At 48.6% G+C, this 22532-nt stretch overlaps 1 protein-coding gene across 1 annotated transcript in view; it reads right to left on the bottom strand.

Moving 5' to 3' along the window:
* Positions 1–458: 458 nt before the first annotated feature.
* The window catches only part of GPC3 (glypican 3), an 84726-nt gene continuing 62652 nt past the window's right edge, over positions 459–22532 (bottom strand). The window contains exons 6-7 of the mRNA XM_026039142.1: positions 21122–21281; positions 459–1619 (exon numbers count right to left, since the gene is read on the bottom strand). Of these exons, the coding sequence (XP_025894927.1) occupies positions 1444–1619; positions 21122–21281 (336 nt within the window). The 3' untranslated portion in view covers positions 459–1443. The remainder of the gene's footprint in view (positions 1620–21121; positions 21282–22532) is intronic.

The following is a 22532-nucleotide window of genomic DNA, read 5'->3' on the forward strand; positions in this document are numbered from 1 at the left end:
TATAATCACCTGAGTAAAGGCAGTGTCTTGGACTGAAATAYGTAACCATTCTGGCCAGGAACCAAAGCAAACACATCTTGGCCCCAGCCCATGCATTTAATCAGACTCTATCCCAAGGCTTTCCGCTGTTCCTTGGCCTTGCCCAAGGTGCCCRCTCCAACACGGCACAGACCACAGGTGACTTCCAGGGCGCCCTTCATAGAGGAAGGGACCTTTATTAGTTTAAGCAAAGTGACATGCAAAAAACCACTCCAACGAGAGTCTCGTCTGCTGATGTACCAGGATACTGTGCAGGTCGATGGGTCCCCAGCACAGCCGCTGCAGAAGCTGGGGGGAACCTGGCTGCCCGGCCGGCTGGATTGCAGGACCTGGCTGGACAGTGAGGGTGATGGGACCTGCAAGCCCCTGCAAGCACTGCTGTGGTGGCAGTGCTGACGGTCCTGGTGATCACTGCCACCAGCACAGCTCTTTGGAGTCCTGTCCATCCCGCGTCCATCCTTGGAGCCAATGCATCCAAGACAGCTTGTCCGAAAACAACCTGCTCCGGCAGCAGCTGCAGCAGTTTTGACTGGTTCATTCTTTAATCTGCGGCCATCTGGCTCCTAGGCTGGGTCCAAACAGAGGAAAGATGCCCAAACACCAGCAGTATCGAACGCAGAAGGGACCTTGTCCTCCATCCTCTGCCCTGGGTCCTCCTATCTCCTGCCTTCCTGGGAAMTGGAGTACGTGGGTCCTGCGCACAAGATCCCTTGGCCATGTGCTTGGAGAGGCAGGAGGGTCGACCTGGTGCCCAAAGGATCTGGGTGGTGGATAGGGATGGTTGTGGCAGCRCTGCGGGTACCTGGCGCTTGGTGAGCCCTGCCAGGGGCACAACCTCTTCCACGGCATCTCCTCTCTCGCTGTACGTCTTTCTCCTGTCTTCACACGTCTTCCCCAGTTTGTGCCTGGCCACATTCCTAGGGGTGAGCCTCGAATTTGGAGTAAGTACAAAAAACACTTGAGCTACAGACAGGATCTGCATTAAGTCAACTAGGAACAGGGGCCTGATACTTGCTGAGAGTGTTTAATAAACCGTAGGTGTTCTTTATCCCATGCACGTTCAAACAGCTCGGAATGAAATATGCATTTCATRTTAACAGCGATGGAGACCTCAGTCTTCAAAAATCTGCTGGGAATACAATTTAACATCAACCTTCTCGTATTAAACAGGATTATCTTTAAAAAGCACTGTATTGTATTGACTGGCTTACCACAAACAATCGCCTTTTCTTTTTTTTTTTGCTTTTTGTGAGGACATCGTATTATTTTATAAAAACAACCCAAGTCGTTTGCCCTGTCTTTGGAAATGTGCATATATTTCAAGAGAGGTTCCGAACCTTTTCCTCGTTAAAAAAGAGGCGTGGAAAGAGGCTCACGGAGGAGCACGTGTGCCGTGGGTGCCGGTCACAGCCGGTGACCCAGCACGTGCAGCAGGGCCAGGGCAGCGGCGGTGGCAGGGCCTGGGTGACGGGTCAGGCTGCCCGCGTCGCTGCTGGGGACCACGGCACCGTCGTGGCTTTGCTGGTTCAGGAGCTGCGTGTTTGCAGATGCATCATCGCTGTCCAGGTCATACACCAGTTCTGAAAGCAGAAGGAGAAAGGTGGTTAGAAAAGCAGCAGAGATAAAGAAATCAAAGATGCTGCCATGTATGAGGCCCATCTCTGAGCAAACCATCAGCACAGACTCGCATGAGGTCCAGGCTGCCAGCTCAGAGGTGGATTTCTCCCACACAAAAGCCTGTGTAACCTGGGCACGAGGATGGGAAGAGACCTGCTTGGCCCCTAAGTGCAGTTCCCTGCAGCTGATGGCACCCGTGGCATAGATGAGTAAAGCAGAAGAGCCTAGAAACCCCCTGTCAACCCTCTGCCCAGCCCTGGTCTCAGGGCATCTCCTAATATCCTACAACAAGCCCTATGCTTGGAAAGTGCAAAAACCCTCACAGCTCCAAGGTGCCCCAGGAAGAAGCCAAGAGAGATATGGAGAAGGGGCTTACTTGAAGAGCTGCTCCAAAGAAAACCAGCTAGGAGGGCTTCCCAGCAAAGCAAAATACAGCTGCTCCTTATGCATTGCAAGAMCACGTGCAGGACTGCAGAAATCCAGGCAAGCACGAATGTTCCTCGTGAACCCAGAGCCAGCACAAAGCCCTGCTCGCCAGACACCACCTGCTTTGAGGAACTGAAGGTCTCTGCTCCTGGAGCCTTACAAAAGTGCAGGCAAAATACGTTCATGAGAGCACTTTCAACACACTCATCCCATTCCCTATCACATCATAAAAGCACCAGAGAACGAGGAATACAAAAGGATTGTGCATCCCTGGCATGCCAGGCCCGCAACACAGGTGGGCTGCAGACAGAGCACAGGGCAGCTCCAAACCAGGATAACATCCAATATAAAAGTTTGGATCTATCAGAGTTTTGATCTACCAGAGTAACTGGGATGTTTCTACCAGCAGAGCATCTGGACTAGACGGTGCATTTGTGCTTGATCCAAGGCAACAGGGGCCTGGCTCCCCTTCTTGTGTCGCTGCCATCTGCTCCTGTGGTCCAGGTTTACCTGCTAGAGGGGAACTAGTTAAGCCAGTCCCTCTCAGCACCAAATCTAGGCCTTTGGAAAAGCCAAGGGAGCTCCTTCCTAGCAGAAAAGACCCTGGCTCCAGCCTTCCACAAGCCCTCGTGGATCTCCAACATACTCATGGACTTGGATCATCGGACCCCACCCTTGAGAAAGAATCCAAGAGGCTGAACAAACACTCCAGCGAAAAATGCCACATCAATGCAGCGAGCATCACTGCCAAGGCAAACACCCGGCAGCGTTTCTTCATCAAAACACCCAAACGCTGCAAAACAAAAGCAAGAAGATGTCAGCATGACAAGTGAGTCAGCACAGGCCATCAAAGAGGGTCACAAATGACTGGAAGGGAGCACACATCCCTCGCCACAAAGGGCCCCATGCAAGGCAAATCTGCCCGGGAAGCGCTAGCTGACTTATCCAGGCTCCCATAGGCAAATCCACAGCTCCGGAGCTCTCCTCCTCTTTGGATGAGGAATGATGCAAATGCAACATATACATCCTGAATGCTCTTGGTGCAAATATCCCAGTGCCTCCCAGAGCAGTCACCCTCCTGGAGAGGATCCAGAGCCAAAAGCCATCGTTACCCTGCAGAAGGAGCCGCGTATCTCCGGGATGCATCCCAATGCAGCAGGGAAGAGCACAGCAGTTCTGGAGCTTCCTGCCTGCCCCGGCTTATCTATCCAGGCTCATTTCTGCAGAACGAGCAAGGGATTTAATGAAACTACAGAGGATTATTTCAGTCTTCTTTATAAAGTGATCACAAGACTCTACGGTTGGCACATCATCCTATCTGGACAACAAAATCCCTGGGAAAGGACGTGCTTTGCCTGCTATTTTAGGTTTTGGAAGGTGTGTCTATATCCTCCAAAGATTTCTAAAAAGTAAAAGACCTTGCCAGCCCCCCTGCCAGGATGGGAGCAGCAACGTGGCAAAGCTTRTGGGGAATATCCTTCTGTTAGAGCACATCGTTTTGGGAAAACCTCCCCAAATCCACAGCAGCCAGAAAACTACAGTTGCATTAAGCTTAGAGACGATGTGAACAAGTGCTTCAGCAAAGTCCTGGAGAGCACAGGGRCTTTGGCGCTTCCACCTAACGTTTAGTTCTCAAGAGTCACAATTCATGAGATCCGGGACCCCATACACATCTGAATTATGTGGGAAACTTTCACCCAAAGTGTTCCAAAACGATTACTTCAAATACAATTCCTTAGATTTCACCTGAATCTGAGGAAAGGCCAATTTTGAACTCATGGAATTTTACCCAAGTGGGAATTCTGGTTTCCTCATTCTCTTTGACCAAACTTCAAAGCAGGGAACAAAAACCTTGCTGTCATCAGAGATGTGTGAGATATTTTCCTAGCTTTGTTGAGCAGCTTTGGAAGGTTTGGGGCTGGGTGTGGTGTTCGTTTTAAATGCTCCTTGCATTATTTCCTTCTCTGCGTTTATTTGTATCCAATTGCAGGCTGAGGCTGATGGATTTAGACATATGTCTTTCATTTTGCATTAATAATGGGCCCATGTCCGTGGCAAATCCATTTCATTTAACTTCTAATGACCTTTTCTGTGAGGGTGTGTATGTACGTATGTGTGTACATATCTGTCTATCTATACGTATGTATGTATGTTGGAAAAAAAAAAGATATTCACCTCTTACAGACCAGAGGGCCAGCAAATAACAAAGTCTAGGCAATAACAACATGAAAAAACAAATAGCAATAATAATCATATTTCAAAATCCCGAAATCCAGATTCACAAATGCTCCTAATCAGATATTTCAGCTGTTCTGGTTTCATYAAGGTCCCCAATTAGCACAGAAGCTCCCCACCAATACTTCAAGTGCAGTATTTCAATAGTTCAGGGCAATATCCCGACCAAGTGCATCATTTCAGTGTTTCAGTGCAATATTTCAAGCCTTCATACCTGTTGGGGAGAGAAAAAGACGCAATAGGAAGGGGCTGTTGGGGTAAAAGCCACTGTGCTGCCCTACGCCCCCTCCTGCCACCCTCTCAGCCCTGTTTTCCATCTGACTTCTGCTTTCCAGGTCCCCCCTGCTCCAGCCCTGATTCCACACTCTAATTTGCAGCAGCTTTCTGCTACAAAGTGGCCCTTTGGCCCGCGGAGGCATTTCTGGGGAAAACTGGAAAAAAATCTGTTTCTGCTTATAATCAGCGAAGAGTCCGGAGGGTATTACCAGCAATCTGCACTAATTACGTACGCGATCCTCACTCGCCTTGGCCCTCCGTGTCCTCTGGGCCACGGATTAGATAATCCCCTTAAAATAATAGTCAATCACGGGCTGGGCTGGCTCYGTGCGTGCGAGCAGGGTGCGCGGCGCCGCTTCCTAGAACCCGCTGGCTCTAGGGTTCTAGGAGGCTCCGGCTCAACCCGAATCCTTCCCGGGAAGCAGCTTGTGCAACCAACAGCCCCAGGCACACCAGGCTGCTGTGCTGTTGTGCTCCTCGAAGAGCAAAAGCCTCCGTGGGTTTCCTGGCTCTGGTTTGCAGGATGCTTGCAGCCTGCTGCAAGCTCCAAAGTGGGTTTTGTGCAGGGGTGATGCTCGCTGCAGGTTCCTTCTAGGAGGATGTGCACCATCTCCGTGCATGCTTGTTGGGCACAAATCCTTCAAGAGCTCTTCTTGCTGAACTGCAATAGCTTTGGACACATCTCCAGGAGACAACTAAGCTGGGAGGAGGTGGTTTTCGAGCTGGCACAGCAGCTCCCGTTGCAGCTGGCACGGGGGAGAGCCAGGAGGATAAGCACCGGCATGCAGGGAGCGTCGCAGCAGGCAYGCACATTCCTGTGCAAAACACACCGATGCCCAGTGAAACACCCTCTTTTTGTKTTTTTTACCCCTAAAAGGACAACTGTATCTGAAGCAAATGACTGGCAGCAAATGCCTCTGTGGCRAATGACATCCAGGACAACAGTGCATGGCCAAGCAGGCTGGCTCGGGCGCACGGGCACAGCCAGCAAAGCTGGGAGCAGGCACCCGGAGCCAGGGAATGTCCCCTTGCAGCCAGGCATCCAGGCTGCCTGCTTGCCAAGCTTGCCCTGACAGATGACTGCAGCAAGGGACCTAATATAGTAACATACCCAGAACTGACATCCGTGCTCCAAAGCTGCCTCGTGGAGTCACTCGATAGCGAGGCGGTGCCCCTGCAGCAGCGACCGTGGCAAAGGGGATCCCAGCACCGGGCAAATCCGTCCCCTTCCCGCAGTGCCTTTGTGCAACGAGGCTGCCCCAGGACCAACGCACTCGTGGGGTCAGGAGGGTTCCTCTTGTTTGCAGAGGATGGATGCCTTGTGTGACTAAGGAATGGMTTGTGAGAATGTGTTTTCAAAGGCACAGACCGCACCCAAGGAGAGGTACCTGAGAGCAGCGTGACCGCTTTCCAAGCTCCCGCAGCTCTCCTGATCAGTGGTGAATGTTGCCTGGTGCATGTCCTTCAGGACTGGGCTAGGAGTAAACGTGCTGCTATTACAGAGAACTGCARTCCCCGAGGTGCATTAAACAGCAAGCCTGACCAGTCTGTGGAACCAACTACCTTGAGATGCAGTAGACTCTGGATGTCTCCAAAGCTGGATTGGATTCCTCATAGGGGAAGATGTTCACGTGAAGCCCAAGTTATTGGGCTTCACCTCATTGCAAGGCGAGATGTCAGGGCCTGCAACACTGCAGATCAGACCGCCTGTCCCTGGATCCCACTCTTCCCATCTTGACCCTACTAAGTGCTTTGATAGCACAGCTGTCATCACCTGAAATCTGGAAAACACTGCTGTTTCAGCGTATACTACTGCTGCTTGAGCACCAAAAGTTTTGCTCWGGTCCAATGTCCCTCCTTCAATTTCCCAGCTGTCTAATGCAAAMACTCCTTCCAGGCACACCTCTTCATCCAAAAAGCAAACGTCTGAGCAYGTCCACAGTGCATGGACACAGTGGACATGGTGCATGTGGCCACAACCGCATGGAGAGCCAGGATCCTCCGCTCTCTGCATCCCCAAAACACCCTGAGCTCTTCCAAGCATCAAACTAAGCACAATTTTACGAGACAGGTTTTGCCCTCTGGGTTTATTACGGTGAAAATCCTGGAGCACCAACAGGTTCTCCCGTCTCCTGTTGTGCAAGGGGCTGTCAGAGGCCAGGTAGGAGTGGAGGTGACGGCGAGGAGCTGCAGCACGAGCCAGGGCTGTGGCGCTTGGCTTGGCGCGGCGGCTGACGTCACCCGGCTGGATGTGCAGCATGTGCACGGTCTTGTGTCTGTGCTCCTGCGCCTCCTCCACAGCAATTTGGGAGGTGTGGCTCTTGGCAACTCRGATTCGGGGAAAAAAATAACAAAAAGAAAAATTGAGCTCTGCACTGTGCCCCCGTCATCGGCAATGCGGCCAAGGAAGCTTGTCTCGGCTCAGCAGTGAGTGGTAAAACCAACTTCCTGGGAAGAAACCCAAGGCAATTGGTTGGGGAATCACTGGTTTGCAAACCAGGACCTATTCTGGCTTGAGGCATCCAGGAGCAACAAGCACTGCAGCCCGCCACGTGTCACAATGTGCCCTTGCACATGACCCGAAGACTGCAGACACCACCACAAAGGCAGCGCTGATGCAGCCCGGGTTCCCCCAGGACAGCAGGTGGTTTTTGGGAAGGCAGCCCCCAGGGTAATTTCTGTGGCTGCAGGTCACGGGYGAAGGCAACGCTGGAGCTGAGTCAGGAGAAGCCCAGGTTGACGTGGAGAGGCGAGGGAGCTCCCGCTCCACCTCCATCCTCGGGCCACCGGCGAGGAGCTCTGCAARGACGCACAGCACAAGCAGCGCGGCCAGGCCCTGCCACGGCAGCCACCACAGGAGTCTTGGCCATGGATGTCCTCAAGCCTTTGGTGCAGGAAAGGCACAAAACACCCACAAAAGTCCAACAGCTCCCATGGCATGGGCAGATGGGCTGAGCCATCATCCCATTTCAGGACTCTACATCTCCATCCTGTGTTGTCCAGAGTCTGGGGATGAAGGGCTATCATTTATGACTTTGGCCCATGGTTGCTTTTTAAAAAAGTCATCATTAATTTCTCTTTGCTACTCATGGTTCTTTTACCCCAACTTAACTTACCCCAAAGAGAATCTGGCATCGGCAGTTGCATTAATCATTTTTCTTTTGGCAACAAGTGAAAGAGTTTCTGATCTCTGCCTGCAGAGCAGAGCCACAAAAACGCATTTAGCAAAAGGTGTTGGTGTAATCTATTTAAAATTAACGAGTCTCATTAGCATTATTAGTTGGAAGCACTGGAATCCTTGTTTTGATGACAGAGCAGCATGCCCTGATCTGATATGCAGCTGTATGGACCAGAAAAAGAGCTGTTACCTAAAGGAACTAGGAGAGAAGAATAGAAAAACAGCTAAAAAAGGAAAGCCAAAAGCATCTGCAAACACTGGCATCAAGATGGACGAGAAAGGAAAGGCTGGAAACAGAAGAGAATCAATGGACGGGAAATGATTCTGAAGCAGCAATATAGGTCAAGCTACTTCCTTCCAGATGCCCCTTGCCAAGAGCTGGACTTCATTGCAGAAGGTGCCAGCACCTCAGACCCGGGTTTCCCTGCACGTGCCCTCTGCACAGACCTTCATGGTCTGAGCCCTTGGATGCTCTGTCCTCATCTCTGTGTCACCTCGGTGTTCGTTTCAGGAGGTAACGGTCCCAGCAACAGCAGAGAAAAACGAGATGCTTTCCTCTGATGACGCAGATATGTAGACGGTCTGAACCTGTCCAGCCTTTCCATAAACACAGGAGAGGGAAGAGAAAAACACTTTAATTTTCCAATTCCTACTACTATGCGCAACAAAATCTCTTGGCTACAGCATGGCCAGGACACCAGGACAGGCACCTCTTGCTCCCTACCTGCTGGCATCAGTCTCCCCCAGCTCCGAGTGTCCCATTTAGGACATCCRTTTCTCCAGGAAGACCTGCCAAGACACAGTCCTACGAGGAATGCGAGTGGCCCCCGGATTCCAGATGCTATCTGCAAACAGCAGCCCTCAAGGCAGAAGGATATTTCTCAACGCTTGGTCAGAGCCCTCACGGCGACGCTACAGACCCGTCAACATCGGACAATTTTCTTTGTGACTCATTAGGAGCAGAAACCAGACGTGAGCCAGGCCCAGGCCAGCAGGATTTGGGCACTGGTACCCGAGACAGGCAACCAGAGCAGGTCTCTTCCATCAGAAAGGAGCCAGGACCTTGTATATGTTCAATCATGTATCCCCAGATATCCATCATTCCCGTACACTTTAAGGAAAAGGAAAATCAAAGTCAGCTGGCGCTCTGCAGCGGGGCCAGGAGCAGCTCTGCTTGGAAAGCTGGAGTCATCCCAGCTGAGTGCCAGGACTTGGGGCACTGCCAGCCCCTTCCCTGCTCTTTGCCACGCGTGGGGCTGCTTGGCATCCACCAAGCGCAGCAGAATGGCAGGAGACACCAGGAGGTGACAATCCCAGCAGAGCCCAAGGTCCACACTGAGGAATGTTCCCCCATTATTTTTAGCACTTTGCATCTCAGGCTTGAGGAATGCAAATGTCACAATCACAATGTCAGGGAATGTCACAATCATGGGGGAAAATCAAAACTAAAAAGGTCTACGTAATTCTGTTTGCAAATCCCTTTTAAAACAAAAAATCCTCTGTAAAACGGATTATGCAGATTAAAGATAAAGATTCCCTGAAATGAAGAAGTGCAGCTCAGCTTTCCTGCTCTCCCATCCTCCCAAGAAGGGATGAAGAACCAAGCCCTGCAGCACAGATTGACCCTCACCGCTGCTCTCCCATTAACTGAGTGGTCCCTACGCGCACACGGAGCTCATCACGGGGGACACCTYGTCAGGAGTCCCTCTCAGATCCTGACACATTGAGCATTAAATCAGGGAGATCTCACAAAATCCAAGGTGTTCCACAGGGCTGTTCCAACAGCAACGAGGGTTGGAGAAAGCCCCCGAATCCCTCGTGTCAACAACACCAAGACACTCAATGCCAATGCTGTTATTTTTTTGATCCATTAATATTTTGAACCAAGTAACCACAGTCAATGGTCGCAGATCACCTATTTTCTGCGGATTTTTATTTCATGAGAGTTTTTGCATTTTCATTCTTATTTGGAACCAAGAAAGGCTGCAATATTAGGATTCCCTGCAGATCCCAGAGTCTGGTCTTGACTTGTTCAAGGACTTTTGCGTYGGTGGACGCCTGTTTGGAACTAGCGTTAGGTCACTTTGAGTGACGTTCCCAGCATAAGGATCAAAATCCTTCCAGCTTGATCAAAGGGACCTTTTATGAACATTACCGCCCGAGTTAAGGACTGATGTGAATACTTAAATTCACCCTTACATCAGCTCAGGTCAGTTCTAATAAAATTAACACCCTTTTAAATAACGCATGCAATTTGTATTTGTTTCATGCTTCTGCACCTTACGGCTTTGCAAGCATAAAGTTTCTCCAGAGCTTTCCATCACCCTGGATGGGTGTCCTGGTGTGTCACAACCTGGGAATCTCCTGCTTTCCCAGAGGAGCTAGGGGGSCTGCTCCAGGGCATTGCTGCTCCACCACCTCTAACCTGAATTTCCCCACCAAAGATSCCCCCTTGCTCCAAAGAGGCTAAAACAATCAGACTCTTTTTSCCCAGCAATAGAAACTATTACCCTAAAATACACAATTAAATTAGTGCAAGCACTAAAAGTGCTCCCGTGAAAAAGAGCCACAAAACAAGAAAGGGGGCAGTGAAAAATAGTCTCTTCTCTGCTCTTCCACTTACACAGTAGAGGAAAAATGGACTTTCCAGCCCAGGACGGAGAACTTCTTATTGGAGCAGTACAGCCATTTAACTGTTCTTTAGAGATATTCATCTCTAAAGCCAGAACAGAAAGAGCATTTTCTTCCTTTTATTTATTTATATATTTTTTTTTTGGTGCTAACTCACCTTAGCTGAAAAGCACATTGAGATTGTAATTATGGGAAGGCCTCATTGGGGAGATTTGTAAACTCAGTTATCAGCTTGAATTACTGAAATTAGCAAGGCTAATTTAACGTCACTGTTCAAAATAGCTCAGATTTGGAATTTCTTAATGGCCTTAGGAGAAGGAGCCTTTATGCACACTGCAACCTAGGCTTCATTCTTAGACCAAATTCCTTCTCATAGATTTTGTGAATGCCCTGTTTTGTAGCCAACACAAACTCTGTCCAGTAAAATAATGTAAGGACTCAGAATGAAAAGAGATTAGCTGTTCCCTGCTCCTGTTATTTTAAAGCAGAAATAACTTTGGCTTCTACTGATTCATAGACAAAGCTTGAAATGCAAAGCATGCTCAACTCCAGATTCAGCATGAAAAGGACCTTAAAATATTCCCGAGTGCAAGTAATGGACTTATTAGAGGGATGAAAAGAGGCACTTTTCACAGAATCCCAAGCTCTTTASTCCCCTCCTACCAATAATCTCGCTTAAGACTTCCATTCTATTTACATTTCTTTCCCTTCAAAATATCCTGATTCATATGAAATAAAACATTTACCCTTGCAAAACATTCATTTATTTCTGCTCGTTAGGTGGCAAGGGCCGTACAACGTTTACGGGGCACCCGCCGGGCCAGTGGGCGACACTCAGTGCAACGTTCAGCTTTACCCCCGGGAGCTCCTGAGCGAGCAGGTAATTTTAAAGAGCTGGTTAAAAGCCTCGTGATTTAACGGCAGCTGATAGCGCCGGAACACAACGTACCTGCAATCTGCACTCCCTCCTATTTAACACCCACAGAAATGATGGAGACACTGAGAAAAAGCGCTGCAGATATTGGGGGGAAAACCTGCCTGGCAGGACTTAAGCTATGGGAATGCAGGCAATTTTACCCATTTTTGATTCAGAGTCGCTGAAGTAGTGGTGGTTTTGGGAGGGTTTCGCCTCCCTGTGGCCCCATTTCCCGCATCCCGAGCTGTCCTGGGGCTGCAGTGCCAGGTTATCCCGTACGTCACCTCTTCTCAGYGCTGGGAGCAGCCAGAGGAAGGTTTTTAGACCTGGTTTTTGGGAGGGATGCACAAGACCCAGTGAGATTGCTGGGGAGAGCAGCGGGCAGCGCCGAGCACTGGTCCCCAGCRGGGCTGCCTCTTCCTGAAATGCTTTTAATTCCTCCAACGTGTCCCAGCAAGTCCCTCCCAAGGTTTTGCTCCTGGTAGCTCCACCTGCTACCCCAGGAAGGCAAAATCCAGAGACATGCAATGCTACCAGATCACCAAGGGACCAGGATCTGCTGCAAACAGAACTAAAAATTTGGAAAATCTGGGCACATTGGAAATTCAGGGCAAGGGAATGTGCTATAAAGTATTTCCAGAAGTCAGCATCGACATCGGAGCCTCTGGGTCACCTCACACAGTGGCCCCAGTTGCTCTGCATCCTCCTACATAGGAGCTAGCTTATTATTTTTAGAGACACTTCTGTGCTCTTCAGTGTCTGCAAATGTCTGAGGTTTGCCATCATTCTCAGACCACTTCCCAATCCCTGCACTGGATTCATTCAACATGCAGAAATACCTCCTTGCTATGTGCTTATTTTGGGATTTTGCTCTTTTGCTGCTACRCAGAACTCTCTTTCTTTTCTCCACATTTCCTAATGAGTTCTGGCAGTGGGAAGTTGTTTGTAAGTCACACAAGTATTTGTTTTACTGGAAACATCTGCTTTAACACATYGGTCTTGAAAAAACATTTTTTTTAAAACAAAGGTATTAAGCTGCAATGTAAATTGGGCACATCTGTTTATGAGTCACTGCAAAAGCGCTGCCTCCAGTGCACCAGCTCTCACGGATGTCCAGCAGCAACTGGAAACTTGCAGCTTGCTCTGCTCCCTTTTCCAGCATGACTTTTCCTAGAATGTCGCTGATTGATTTAATAAATTAAGCCCTCTAAGACAGACCTAACACTTGCTAACAGCATTAAGTGTCAAGCCCAATTCAGGTGGGTCCTTAAGCCTTTGCCTGAGGTTTATCCATGCAAGGGCTCATGTGGGAGGAAGGAGTCGTAGTTAAAAATGGGACATGAGGGATGCTTGGGAATCCAGACCTACCTCTGGCCACAGAGCCTGACCTTCTCTGTTGCCTTTCATCGTACAACACTGCCACTAAAAGCATTTAGGGAGCAAACTAGAAGGAAAAACATCAGCCAAACCTGCAAGATAACTCCCCAAACAGGTGATAGATGTTTTTTTTTGCAGGGAGGGAAAACTGCTCCATCAGGGACAGYATCCACAAGCGGAAGGAGCAGACACGTGTCCCTAGGAAGGGACTCGTGCTTTTGAGCACATCGCAGCATGTTCAAGTCTTTGCAAAGACAGGAGCAAAGCCACGAGTGCCAGGAACAGGAATCCAAGCCAAGAGCTGCAGGCACCGGAGCACACGGCTGGGTCCACCCTCCACGGGAAGGGCCGCACGATCCTGGGATAAACTCGTTCTTTCCCATTCTCTGCACTTACCTTAACACACRATTTACGTGGACGAAGGGAGAGGAACAAATACTACAGGCTGAGCTCTGCTATGACTTTGGGCAGCACGCAATGTTTTTTATTTGCCTTTTACTGATATCAGCTACGTGGAAGCAGAACAGGACGAGCAAACGCACGCGAGCAGCCGGCAAGAGTTATCAGGCAGGGGAGGATATTACTCAGACTCCGATGATAACCGCTAGCTCCCACCTGCCAACCGCAGACTGCGGAACACAAAAAGAGTCCGAGAAAAAGAAAGAAAAAGAGAAGAAAAAGGTGTGTGACATGTTGCAATTGTCCCCTCGCTGGGTCCCGCCGGGGCAAGGCAGCAGCACAGCCCTGCTCTGGCCAGCAGAACAACTACTTTGGATGCCGCAGGAACGGGAAAGCAAGCAGCGAGTGGCAACCGCCTGCAAGATATTTTTGAGAGCCCTAAATACCATCGAAGGCRTTTTCTGAAACGACAGAAGCTGGTCAAAACGCCAAATTTCCATTCCCACAGCAAGCGGGGAATGCGCCACTACTCCAGGCTAGAACAAAGGCAGAACGTGTCCAGATTCTCTATTGTTAATGAAAAAGACAAACAAAAATAAGTCGATGCTGGGAGGTCAAAACATGCCATTCCCACAAAGCCCGGGCAATTAGTTGGGTTTCATCTTTTCTGTGGTACAATTAAAAATACAGTCTCCAGCACCCTTTCAGATGGAAGGCCGCTCACGATGATACATTCCAGCGTGGGTAAACAGGCTGTTTCTGCATTTCCCCACCGCAGGAGAAGAGAAAGATGTTTCGATTTATTTTCAAAGAGAAAAAAAAAAAAAGACAAAAAAAAGAAAAAATTGCAAAAATCGGCACACTCCATTGCATCTCCATTTTAGCAGAAAGGCATTTTCCAACACAAAGCTTTCCCATCAGAAGCTTTCCAACAAGACAYATACGCAGCATAAAGGAGGGTTAATTTTGGAGTTAAAGCCTTTCTGTCCCTAGAGATGCACCCAAATTTGGTGGCAAATTCAACCAACTTGGCCCTTACAACTCAGAAACACTGAGGAACCAAAGCTGCTTCCATTCTCCTTTGAGCCGTGGTCGGGGGAAGGACGGCAAGGGCTGGATCCCCGGCTCACAGACACCGCGTGGGAAGGAGAACATCTCTCCTCCAGCTCACAGCTCATTTATCTCGCCCTTGCGAGGGGGTCGAGAATCTGGGCGAGATTCCTACGGGGATTGCTGGAGCGGGCCCGCGGACACACCTGGTTCAGTTCATGTTACTACTGGTGTTAGCTTCAKCGAGGACGACAGATGTTCGTGCAGCAGGTCACAGCTAATTCGGAACAGTCGAAGAGAGCTTCTTCCTGACGAATGATGAATTCCCCCATTTCTGAAGCGCACTGAAAGCGAACGGGCCCATGTTGACTCAGTAACCCATCATGTCCAGGTAATACACGAACTGACGAGTGATTTGCAGTCTAGGCCCAAGTACACGCTGTTTTGCTTGGAATTATGGCCTGGTGAGGGGTGGGGAGAAGAGAAAAAGCAGCGTGGATTAAAAATGCCAAGTCCTGAGTTCCTCTGGAGGAGCATCCCACTCCCTTTCTGATATCCTTCAGACATGGCCCAAGACAACGGGCTGCTCCCTGGACAAATCTGCATTTCCTTCCGCTGGAGACCATCGATCACCAAGGCTCAAGCTCCAGGATGAGGCACACATGCTAGTTCAGCATAGACCTTCATGGGCTGCATTTTGGGAGTCTCATCTCAGTAACAGCTTTCCCTGCATTCCAGAAACTCGCTCCCTAAAACTCCTGACCTTGTTGTCCCACTCTTCCAGACGTTTAACCCTCGGCTTCATTTAATCCAMGCTGGTTAGTTTAGACTAATAAACACATACTTATGCATTTATACAAAGAGGTAAAAGCTGCTTTTCAAGAGGGTGATGCTCCCATTTGCAGCAAGCGTGAGCATGTTGGACCTCAGGTGGAGAGACCTGCTGCCACGTAGGCTCTCGCTCGGCTGCATCCAAATCCAGAGCAGCTCYGCAGAGCCCTCAGCCACCGCTGCAACTCACACCGTAAGTCACTGCCCTCTATCTCATGGAACAGCACACCCGTTTGCTAACATTCAGACAGCGGAACAAGCAGGCAAAGGTCAGGAGTTTTGAGGCAGCCCAGAGGATTTCATCACTTCCCATTTTCTTCCCTTTAGATTTCAGGAGCGCTCTTAAAGTTTTACCCAAAAATCTTCCATAAAGTGGCAACATCCACAGTTCATCCGAAGCAACCTCGCCACTGGGAGGACATCCATCTCAGGCCAAGGCAATCGGTGGCAAGGCAACAGCCATCGCGAGGAGGCCAAGACCCTCTGCTAGACCTTTTAAACAAGATAGGGCCATCCAGCCCGACGGAAATCGCGTTTGCAGCTTTTCACACAGTTGTATTTCCTCRGGACACTTTCTGGGCGCACACACACGTTGAGCTCTTCCCAAGCCAAGCTGTGTTTAATAGCCCTCAATAGGTCTTAGCTCCATGAATTTGTCTTCTGGCATTTTTGACTCCATGTAATTTCGAGGTTTCCTGCTGCCTTCTCACAGCCCACGCGGTCAAATCCCATTATGATGGTCCCAGGCTTCAGTGGATGCTGCTCTTGCCAACGCCAGTCTCATGTGTGTGGCCAGGTCCTGAGCACCAGTGTCAGAGCAGGAGTCCTGTCACCATAGCCCTGTCCCCCATCTGCTCCCCTGCACTGGTGCTCAGGTGACCAAAAAGGTGATTCTGACCTCTGAGGTCCAACCCGAGGTGACATTTATTACCGAGGTGACATTATTGATCCCTCTAATCACTCTTATCAGTCTACCTGTGAGCTCACGGATGTGACACCGTCCACACACTCTCCTGCTATGGGGCTTGCACAAAGCTGCGATGCCTTCACTATCTGCACAAGCCCATCTTGTCCTTCCATTGGCAAGTACCACCTGGTCTACTGTGCTATGAGATACCCCACTATCATTGTCCCTTAAAAACAAATCCATTTAAACAGCTCTGTCTTTCCCAAAGGGAGAAAAAAGGCACAAAAAGTTTCTGAGCTGGGAAGTGTTTCCCAGCCCTGGGATAACTCACACATTTTCAGCTACAGGAAAACAGATTCATCAGCTTTTAAAGATAAATACAACTATCGCTACTGCAAGTAGGCAGATTTTTGCATACTTGGAATTGTTTTGATGCGTTCCGTCATGTAAAATGCTGCTCTCGGTAACAACTTAAAGATATATCAGTTCCCAAATTACCCTGGTGAAAAGCGTCTCCTTAGACACGCTGGCATTAGACAAACTGCCCTGACACTCGCAGCCMAGACAGGGGTGAAGCTTTGGTGCCATTATAAACACCAAGACATACAGGCTGGATAGGCAACCAGAGCACCTCATTTGCAAAACTTTTGTAAACTTGCACAGGGTCCAAGCCAAGCAGAGGACCATCTCCAGAGCAACCCAGCTTGCAAAATCTGGAACCATCATTGGTCACTTTGGGTCAAAATGGACCAAAGCAGTGGAGGTCAGTTCCCAAAAATACAAAGCACAAACTGCTCAGGCAGATTTGGATCCGCAATCTGAAGCATAACACCAAAAAAGAGTTAAAAAATAGAATAAGAACATGGGATTAATAGACCCAGTGGATATGCTTGCTGATTCTAAATGCTTTTGCATATATGTGGCTTCTCCCAAAATGCATATCTATTCTCATAGACAAACTCTCTAGTTCTTCAGTTGGAGATTTATTGTTTCCTTGAAGGACCCCACAGCATAAAAGCTAYGAGAATCCTTTAAAAAGGCACATATAAAATACATTACAAGGCCCAAAAGGGTCACAGCACTGAAAACAGCCAATCAAAGGCTGCTATAAGCAGGCCCATGTCTTAAAGCCACCAATAATTTTCCCAGTCTATCAATAAACAGATTCATTTTTGCTGACTTTCAAAGTAAATTAATGAACTTGCCACTCAGCTGCAGCTTCAGCCARCTGTCACACACGACTCCCTGACTTCTAGCTTGGATTTCACATAGCGACAAAGAATTCTTGACTTCCAACCAAATCTTCATTAAGACGAGAAATTTCAACAAACAGAAACCCTCAAAATAGAAAAGCAATAATCAAGCTATTGCACTGTTTCAGTTGGTATGATTCCAGTTCTGCCATCAGGCTAATCTAGCTGACATTTGGCCTCTTTTTTTTTTTTTTTTCTTTTTTTTTTTTCTCCCTTTCTTGCTTTGGGACAGGATGAGCACGTGGTAAAACAGCAAGATTTTGCTAGTCTTGCTCCGGTCAAGTATTCAACAGCATCCTTTTCAGGGGAATAAATAAATAAAAAGGAGAAGGAAAGAAAAGAAAATTTGCTGCTACAAAAATTGTCATTAGACATTTTAAAGCGTTTAGCATAAAATAAAATACCAAGACACAAGATGGACACTTCTTTGGATGGAAACATCTCACCTTGCCTGGTGACAAGGACAGAGCAGCTTTGCTGAGGGCTGAGCAGAGACAGGCACCAYGAGCAGGTCCCACCCGATATTTTCCATCGCAGTAATAAGTCTGCAGGCTGGATCCAGGAAAAGTAGTGACTGCAGGTCCCTGTCCCAAGCGMCCACGTGGACAGGGATGTTTTCCACCCATCCAAGTTGCATTTTAAGGCAAATCTGCTGGGCTTAGTGGAAGGGCCACTGCTGGCCCCCAATTACTCTTACAAATACTGGGGGGAGAAGGGAAAGGCAAAAGCGAGTGCAGGTTAGGCAAGGGGAAGAGCCAGGCAGCAGAGCTCTTTCACACACACTGCGTGGCCGTCATCATATATCTTTACTGCATACAACTCTCCTTACATATCTCATGGGATAAGGCCAACTTCCCTTCCCAGGACAAACTATTTCAACTTAATTCTGCCAAATCCATCTGTTCCCAGGACAACTTTTGTAACTGCCTAACGCAGATATTTTGGAAGGGGAAGTCTTCCCCCTCATCCCCCGATGCCGGTTGCTGGATCACTCAGGACATTCCCAAGTGATGCTCTAGCCCCTGAAAGGGTTTTATTCCTCCTGGTGAACCCTCTGAGGGGCTGACAYGGCCAGATGCCACCATGTCACCCTCTGCACCCCCCAAAAAAATATATATCCTTTGCCCCAGGACTTAATGCCATTCAGGGCAGTGGGATTTCCTGCATCCCAGGTTTATTTTCCGGCTTCCTGGCCAAAAGCTCAGCGTTATTAGCAGCACCTTAAGTGACACATCTGCCTGCTTTGGGAACTGATTTCAGCCACAGAAAATATGTTTGCAGTGTAGATCCTGGCATGCATTTGCACCAACTCACAATTTAGGGGAAAACATCCTAATTTCTTCGCAGACCCGCTTTGCCACCGGTGTGGCATAACTCCACGTGCACTTACGTATCCRTCTATTTTTAGAGTGCCATGGATGCGGTGCAGATTCCACGGCTATCCCATTTAAAAACAGGAAGTGCTCTTCACCGACCTGGAAAGCTTTCAGTCCTTCYCTTATTGTAAACATTATCTGCCTTCAAAATCCTTAATGTGTTGCAGATGTGACAAACAATAAAAGACCTATCATAAAAAAAAAACCCTGCCATCTCAGTGCTTCCCACTGGGGCAACATAATAATGAATTTATTAGCATATAGTGCTCACCAACATATGTTTAYAGTCACTCACAAACTTTTGACTTGACAGTTTACAAGTATGTTTAAATCATTAAAGTTTAAGTTGACTGTCCAGTTATTACAGGGTCATTATAAAAAGGAAACAAAGGTTACACTTCATATAACAGGCGATAAATCAAAACTAGTCAGAACTGAAAATTGACTTAAAAAAAAGTACTTTTTTTTTCCTTATTCTCCAGTTTTCGAGGCTTTCCAAGGGGACATAGTGGTGAGACCAGTCCTGAGGAGCATGTTTCCCATTAAGTGGCAGAGCCTTTGGCATCCCAATGGGAGAAGCTTGGACTGCCAGGACAGCCACGTCCCAACAAGCAGCACGTGGGTGGGATGGGAATGAGGATCCTTGTGCAAAGGCCCCACAGGGAGCAAAAATCTGACAACTTGGTCACCCAACTTCTAGSCAAGTCCATCCCCTGCATCTTGTCACCCCCGTCTGCTCCCGTCCAAGGCATCGCTCATCCACCACAGGCTGGGATCCTCCATATCCTCCTGCAGGTCTTTGCTATAGACTCAGTTGCCACAATGAATGTTCCTGCAGCTCGTTSAAGTCTTTATTGAACATCTTGGTCCCACTCCGTGGGACTTCAGGGCAGGGCCAAGAACCTGTGGCGTGTAGCCCAGCTACAGCCTGAACCTCGTCTCGCAGGTTATCCTCCATGTTATTCTTGGATAGCACAAGGACACGTGTTRCAGAGGCGCTTGCCAGGCCTAACTGCAAGATCAACTCAGTCCTTGTCTGCCCCTATCACAGGGCCAAGAAAACCCTCCCCAGATGAASAAGGTCCCTACAAATTGATGCACCCTGACGGCAGCCCCCAGGTTGAGTAGAGAGGCTCAGACCCTCTCTAAACAGGCTCCTACGTTTGGTCACAAAACACAGCCCACCACACGGCCCATCAGCCCTCCTGCCCCTCTCCTTCCCTGCATCCCGAGCATTCCCTACACGCCAAATGGGAACCGCAGCTAACACGGAGCCAGCTGCCCCCCGCCCTTTGCACCTCTGTTCCCAGCAAACCTCAACAGCAGGGAGACTGCCAGTGGTTTCTGCTCCCTTTTATTTTGTGTTATGTACATATGATACRAAGGGGGGGAAAATGAAAAAAATACCCCTTCAAAGTAAAAAGAAATATCATTCTGGAAATGCTGAAAGTATTTCCACACCATCAGCAGTTTTTCCTGGGCTTGTTTCCAAAGTAAGACTTGAACAGAGGGTCGTGATTTATATCCAATACCAACCAATTCTGATTCTGTCACTGTCTGACCAACATTGCCTTTGTGCTTCAAGTCAAAACACAGAACAGAGCATGAAAGAACGAGGGAGGAGAGAAGAACCAGCCACCCTGATGGCTCAGCTGCCTCCTCCAAAGCAGCTGGTGCCCATTGGAAAAACCTACCGTTCTCAGCAAGCTGAAAGATTTAACCTGCCAGGTACACAAAGCCCCAAACCACCTCTGTCTTTTCCCCATTTAAAGTCAATATTCTACCATCCTACAACAAAGTCGGCAGCAAATACCCTCCAGCAGAGCAGCACARGGAGGATAACTCCTCTTTCCTGTAACATGTTCATCAGCAGCAGTGACAAGAGAGGACTAAATTGCCAGACAGGCAGGTTATCTGGGAGATCAATACAGTGATTAAAGCAGCCTAGAGAGACAGAAAAAATAGGCAGCAAGGATTATATACACGGCTCCAGAGATCAGTGATGATATTGTGGGACAGGATATAAGAGGAAATTAGAAACATGTTAAAATAGCATAAAGGTGTGACACAAAGATCATGGAAAATGAAACACGTATCTCTGCTCGCTGCGCAGGACAACGCGGATCACCTGCGTTTCCTTAGCATGCACTTTGATATTTAGTTCTTGGATGAAAGAACGTATATTTTATCCTTCTCTGAATTATACTTCTTCAGAWCTGGACTGGAGGACTTAAAAATCCTTTCCTTCCCCTTAATTGATATTTGAATATATGTATTTTATGTATTTTACATAATGTGTCAATAATCTTTGATATGAAACTGGCATTTCATATTTCAGGTCTCACTTCATTAAGGCCATTTTAATTATCTCAGGCCAATGGAAGGGAACTTATAAACATCTGTGCTTCGTTTAAGAGCCCAAATTGGCCTCTTAAACTTCAAAGCYGTAAAGCTGATTTTATCCAGGTTCAGTTGTCTGGTCTTTCGAAGAGCAACGCGGGGCGCTGGGACCGGACTTAACCGGGGCACCTCCCACTCGTGGGGCTGCCCTGAGGAGAACCAAACCCTGGAGTTTTCCCTTTGCAGCCCCCATCCCAAAGACCCCGTCACCTGCTAAGAACCGCAGCTGGTTCCGCACTCGCAGCTCCCCGTGTGCCGAGGCCCCGTCGCAGTCGTCTTCGTCGTCGCAGTCGCCGCTCGCTTCCTCCTCATCCTCCTCRTTGCTTTTGCCCGGAGCTTTTCGGCGCGGCAAAGCCATCCCTTGGAGCAGCTGGAAGACACGAGGCGCCCTGGGGTCACTGAGCATGACAGAATCMCAGAATATTCAAGGTTGGAAGACACCTCTAGAGAYCATGTAGCCCAACCTTCCTGCTCAAGCAGGGACACCTAAAGCATGTGGCACAGGGTGGCATCCAGGCAGGTTTTGAAGACCTCCAGAGAAGGAAAGATGGCAGCAGAACCGGTCCATTAACAGCCCCAGCATTTCTGCAGGCAACCGCGCCGCTCGGGGAGCAAATCCCCTGGGATTTGGATGTTCAAAACTATCACGTGCATCTGGAGGGTCTTCATCYCAGCACGGCCTTCCCCAAGGACAGTGCGGTGACGGGACCGCTCACGACATCCTCCCCACAGCTGCACACTTGGCATGGACCCATCACCCCTCCCGATGTGTGTTTGTGGAGATGTCCATAGAAACTAGCATTCAAACGGCGACGGACACAGGAATGACTTAACCTTGGCAGGCAAAGCAAAGCAACGAACACTCGGCCATGTGCGCGAAGCAACTCCGGGATTTGTGAGCAGAAAAGCAAGCAAAATGCTTTATAATGAAATCCCAATTAGTCACGATGGGCTCTGCGTCACAGAAAAGGGGATTCGGGCATCTCCACTGGATGCCAAGTCCAAAGCGTGCGTGGAAGCTCCCCATGCTGTCCTTATACCAGGCCTGGAAGGGATGCACACGCTGGAAGACAGTGGTGTCCCCTTCCCGCTGCCTTTTCCAATTTTGCTACTGCTAAAATAACCCAGTTAGTTCATCATAAACCCAGAATCATCTTGAAAAAGCAGGAATCAGCTGGCTAATATATGCTGAAAGTTTCTTTCGCTGCCACTCCGCTGTTAAAAGCCTTCTTGGATTTAATCTCAGCATTAAAAAGAAAAAAATAGCAAAAAGGATAAGCAGCAGAAGATATTGCAAAATGGAAGCTTTCTGCATACTTCAGGGGTTTGGTTAGCTCCAGCTATTGCAGCAAGATGCGTGCCTTTCAAGGCATTTTTTTAATATCTGGAATCTAGGTTATATTTTTAAACTATTAAGCAAGCCTTAGAAAACAGTTCCTAAAATATTTAGCTGCTGAAGTTTATACAGCCTCGGAGGAATGCGCCCAGCATCTGGCTCTCCCTGTCCATGGCAGTGTCCACATACCTCACTGCTTATATTAGGGGAGCATAACGTAATGAAAAACAAATGACTCGACGCGAGCCGGCCCGGGCCTTCCCAACCGCTTGGGCCTGTGGAATA

This window comes from Nothoprocta perdicaria, unplaced genomic scaffold (genome assembly GCF_003342845.1).
Source record: "Nothoprocta perdicaria isolate Ctin4 unplaced genomic scaffold, notPer1 scaffold_22, whole genome shotgun sequence".
NCBI lineage: Eukaryota > Metazoa > Chordata > Aves > Tinamiformes > Tinamidae > Nothoprocta > Nothoprocta perdicaria.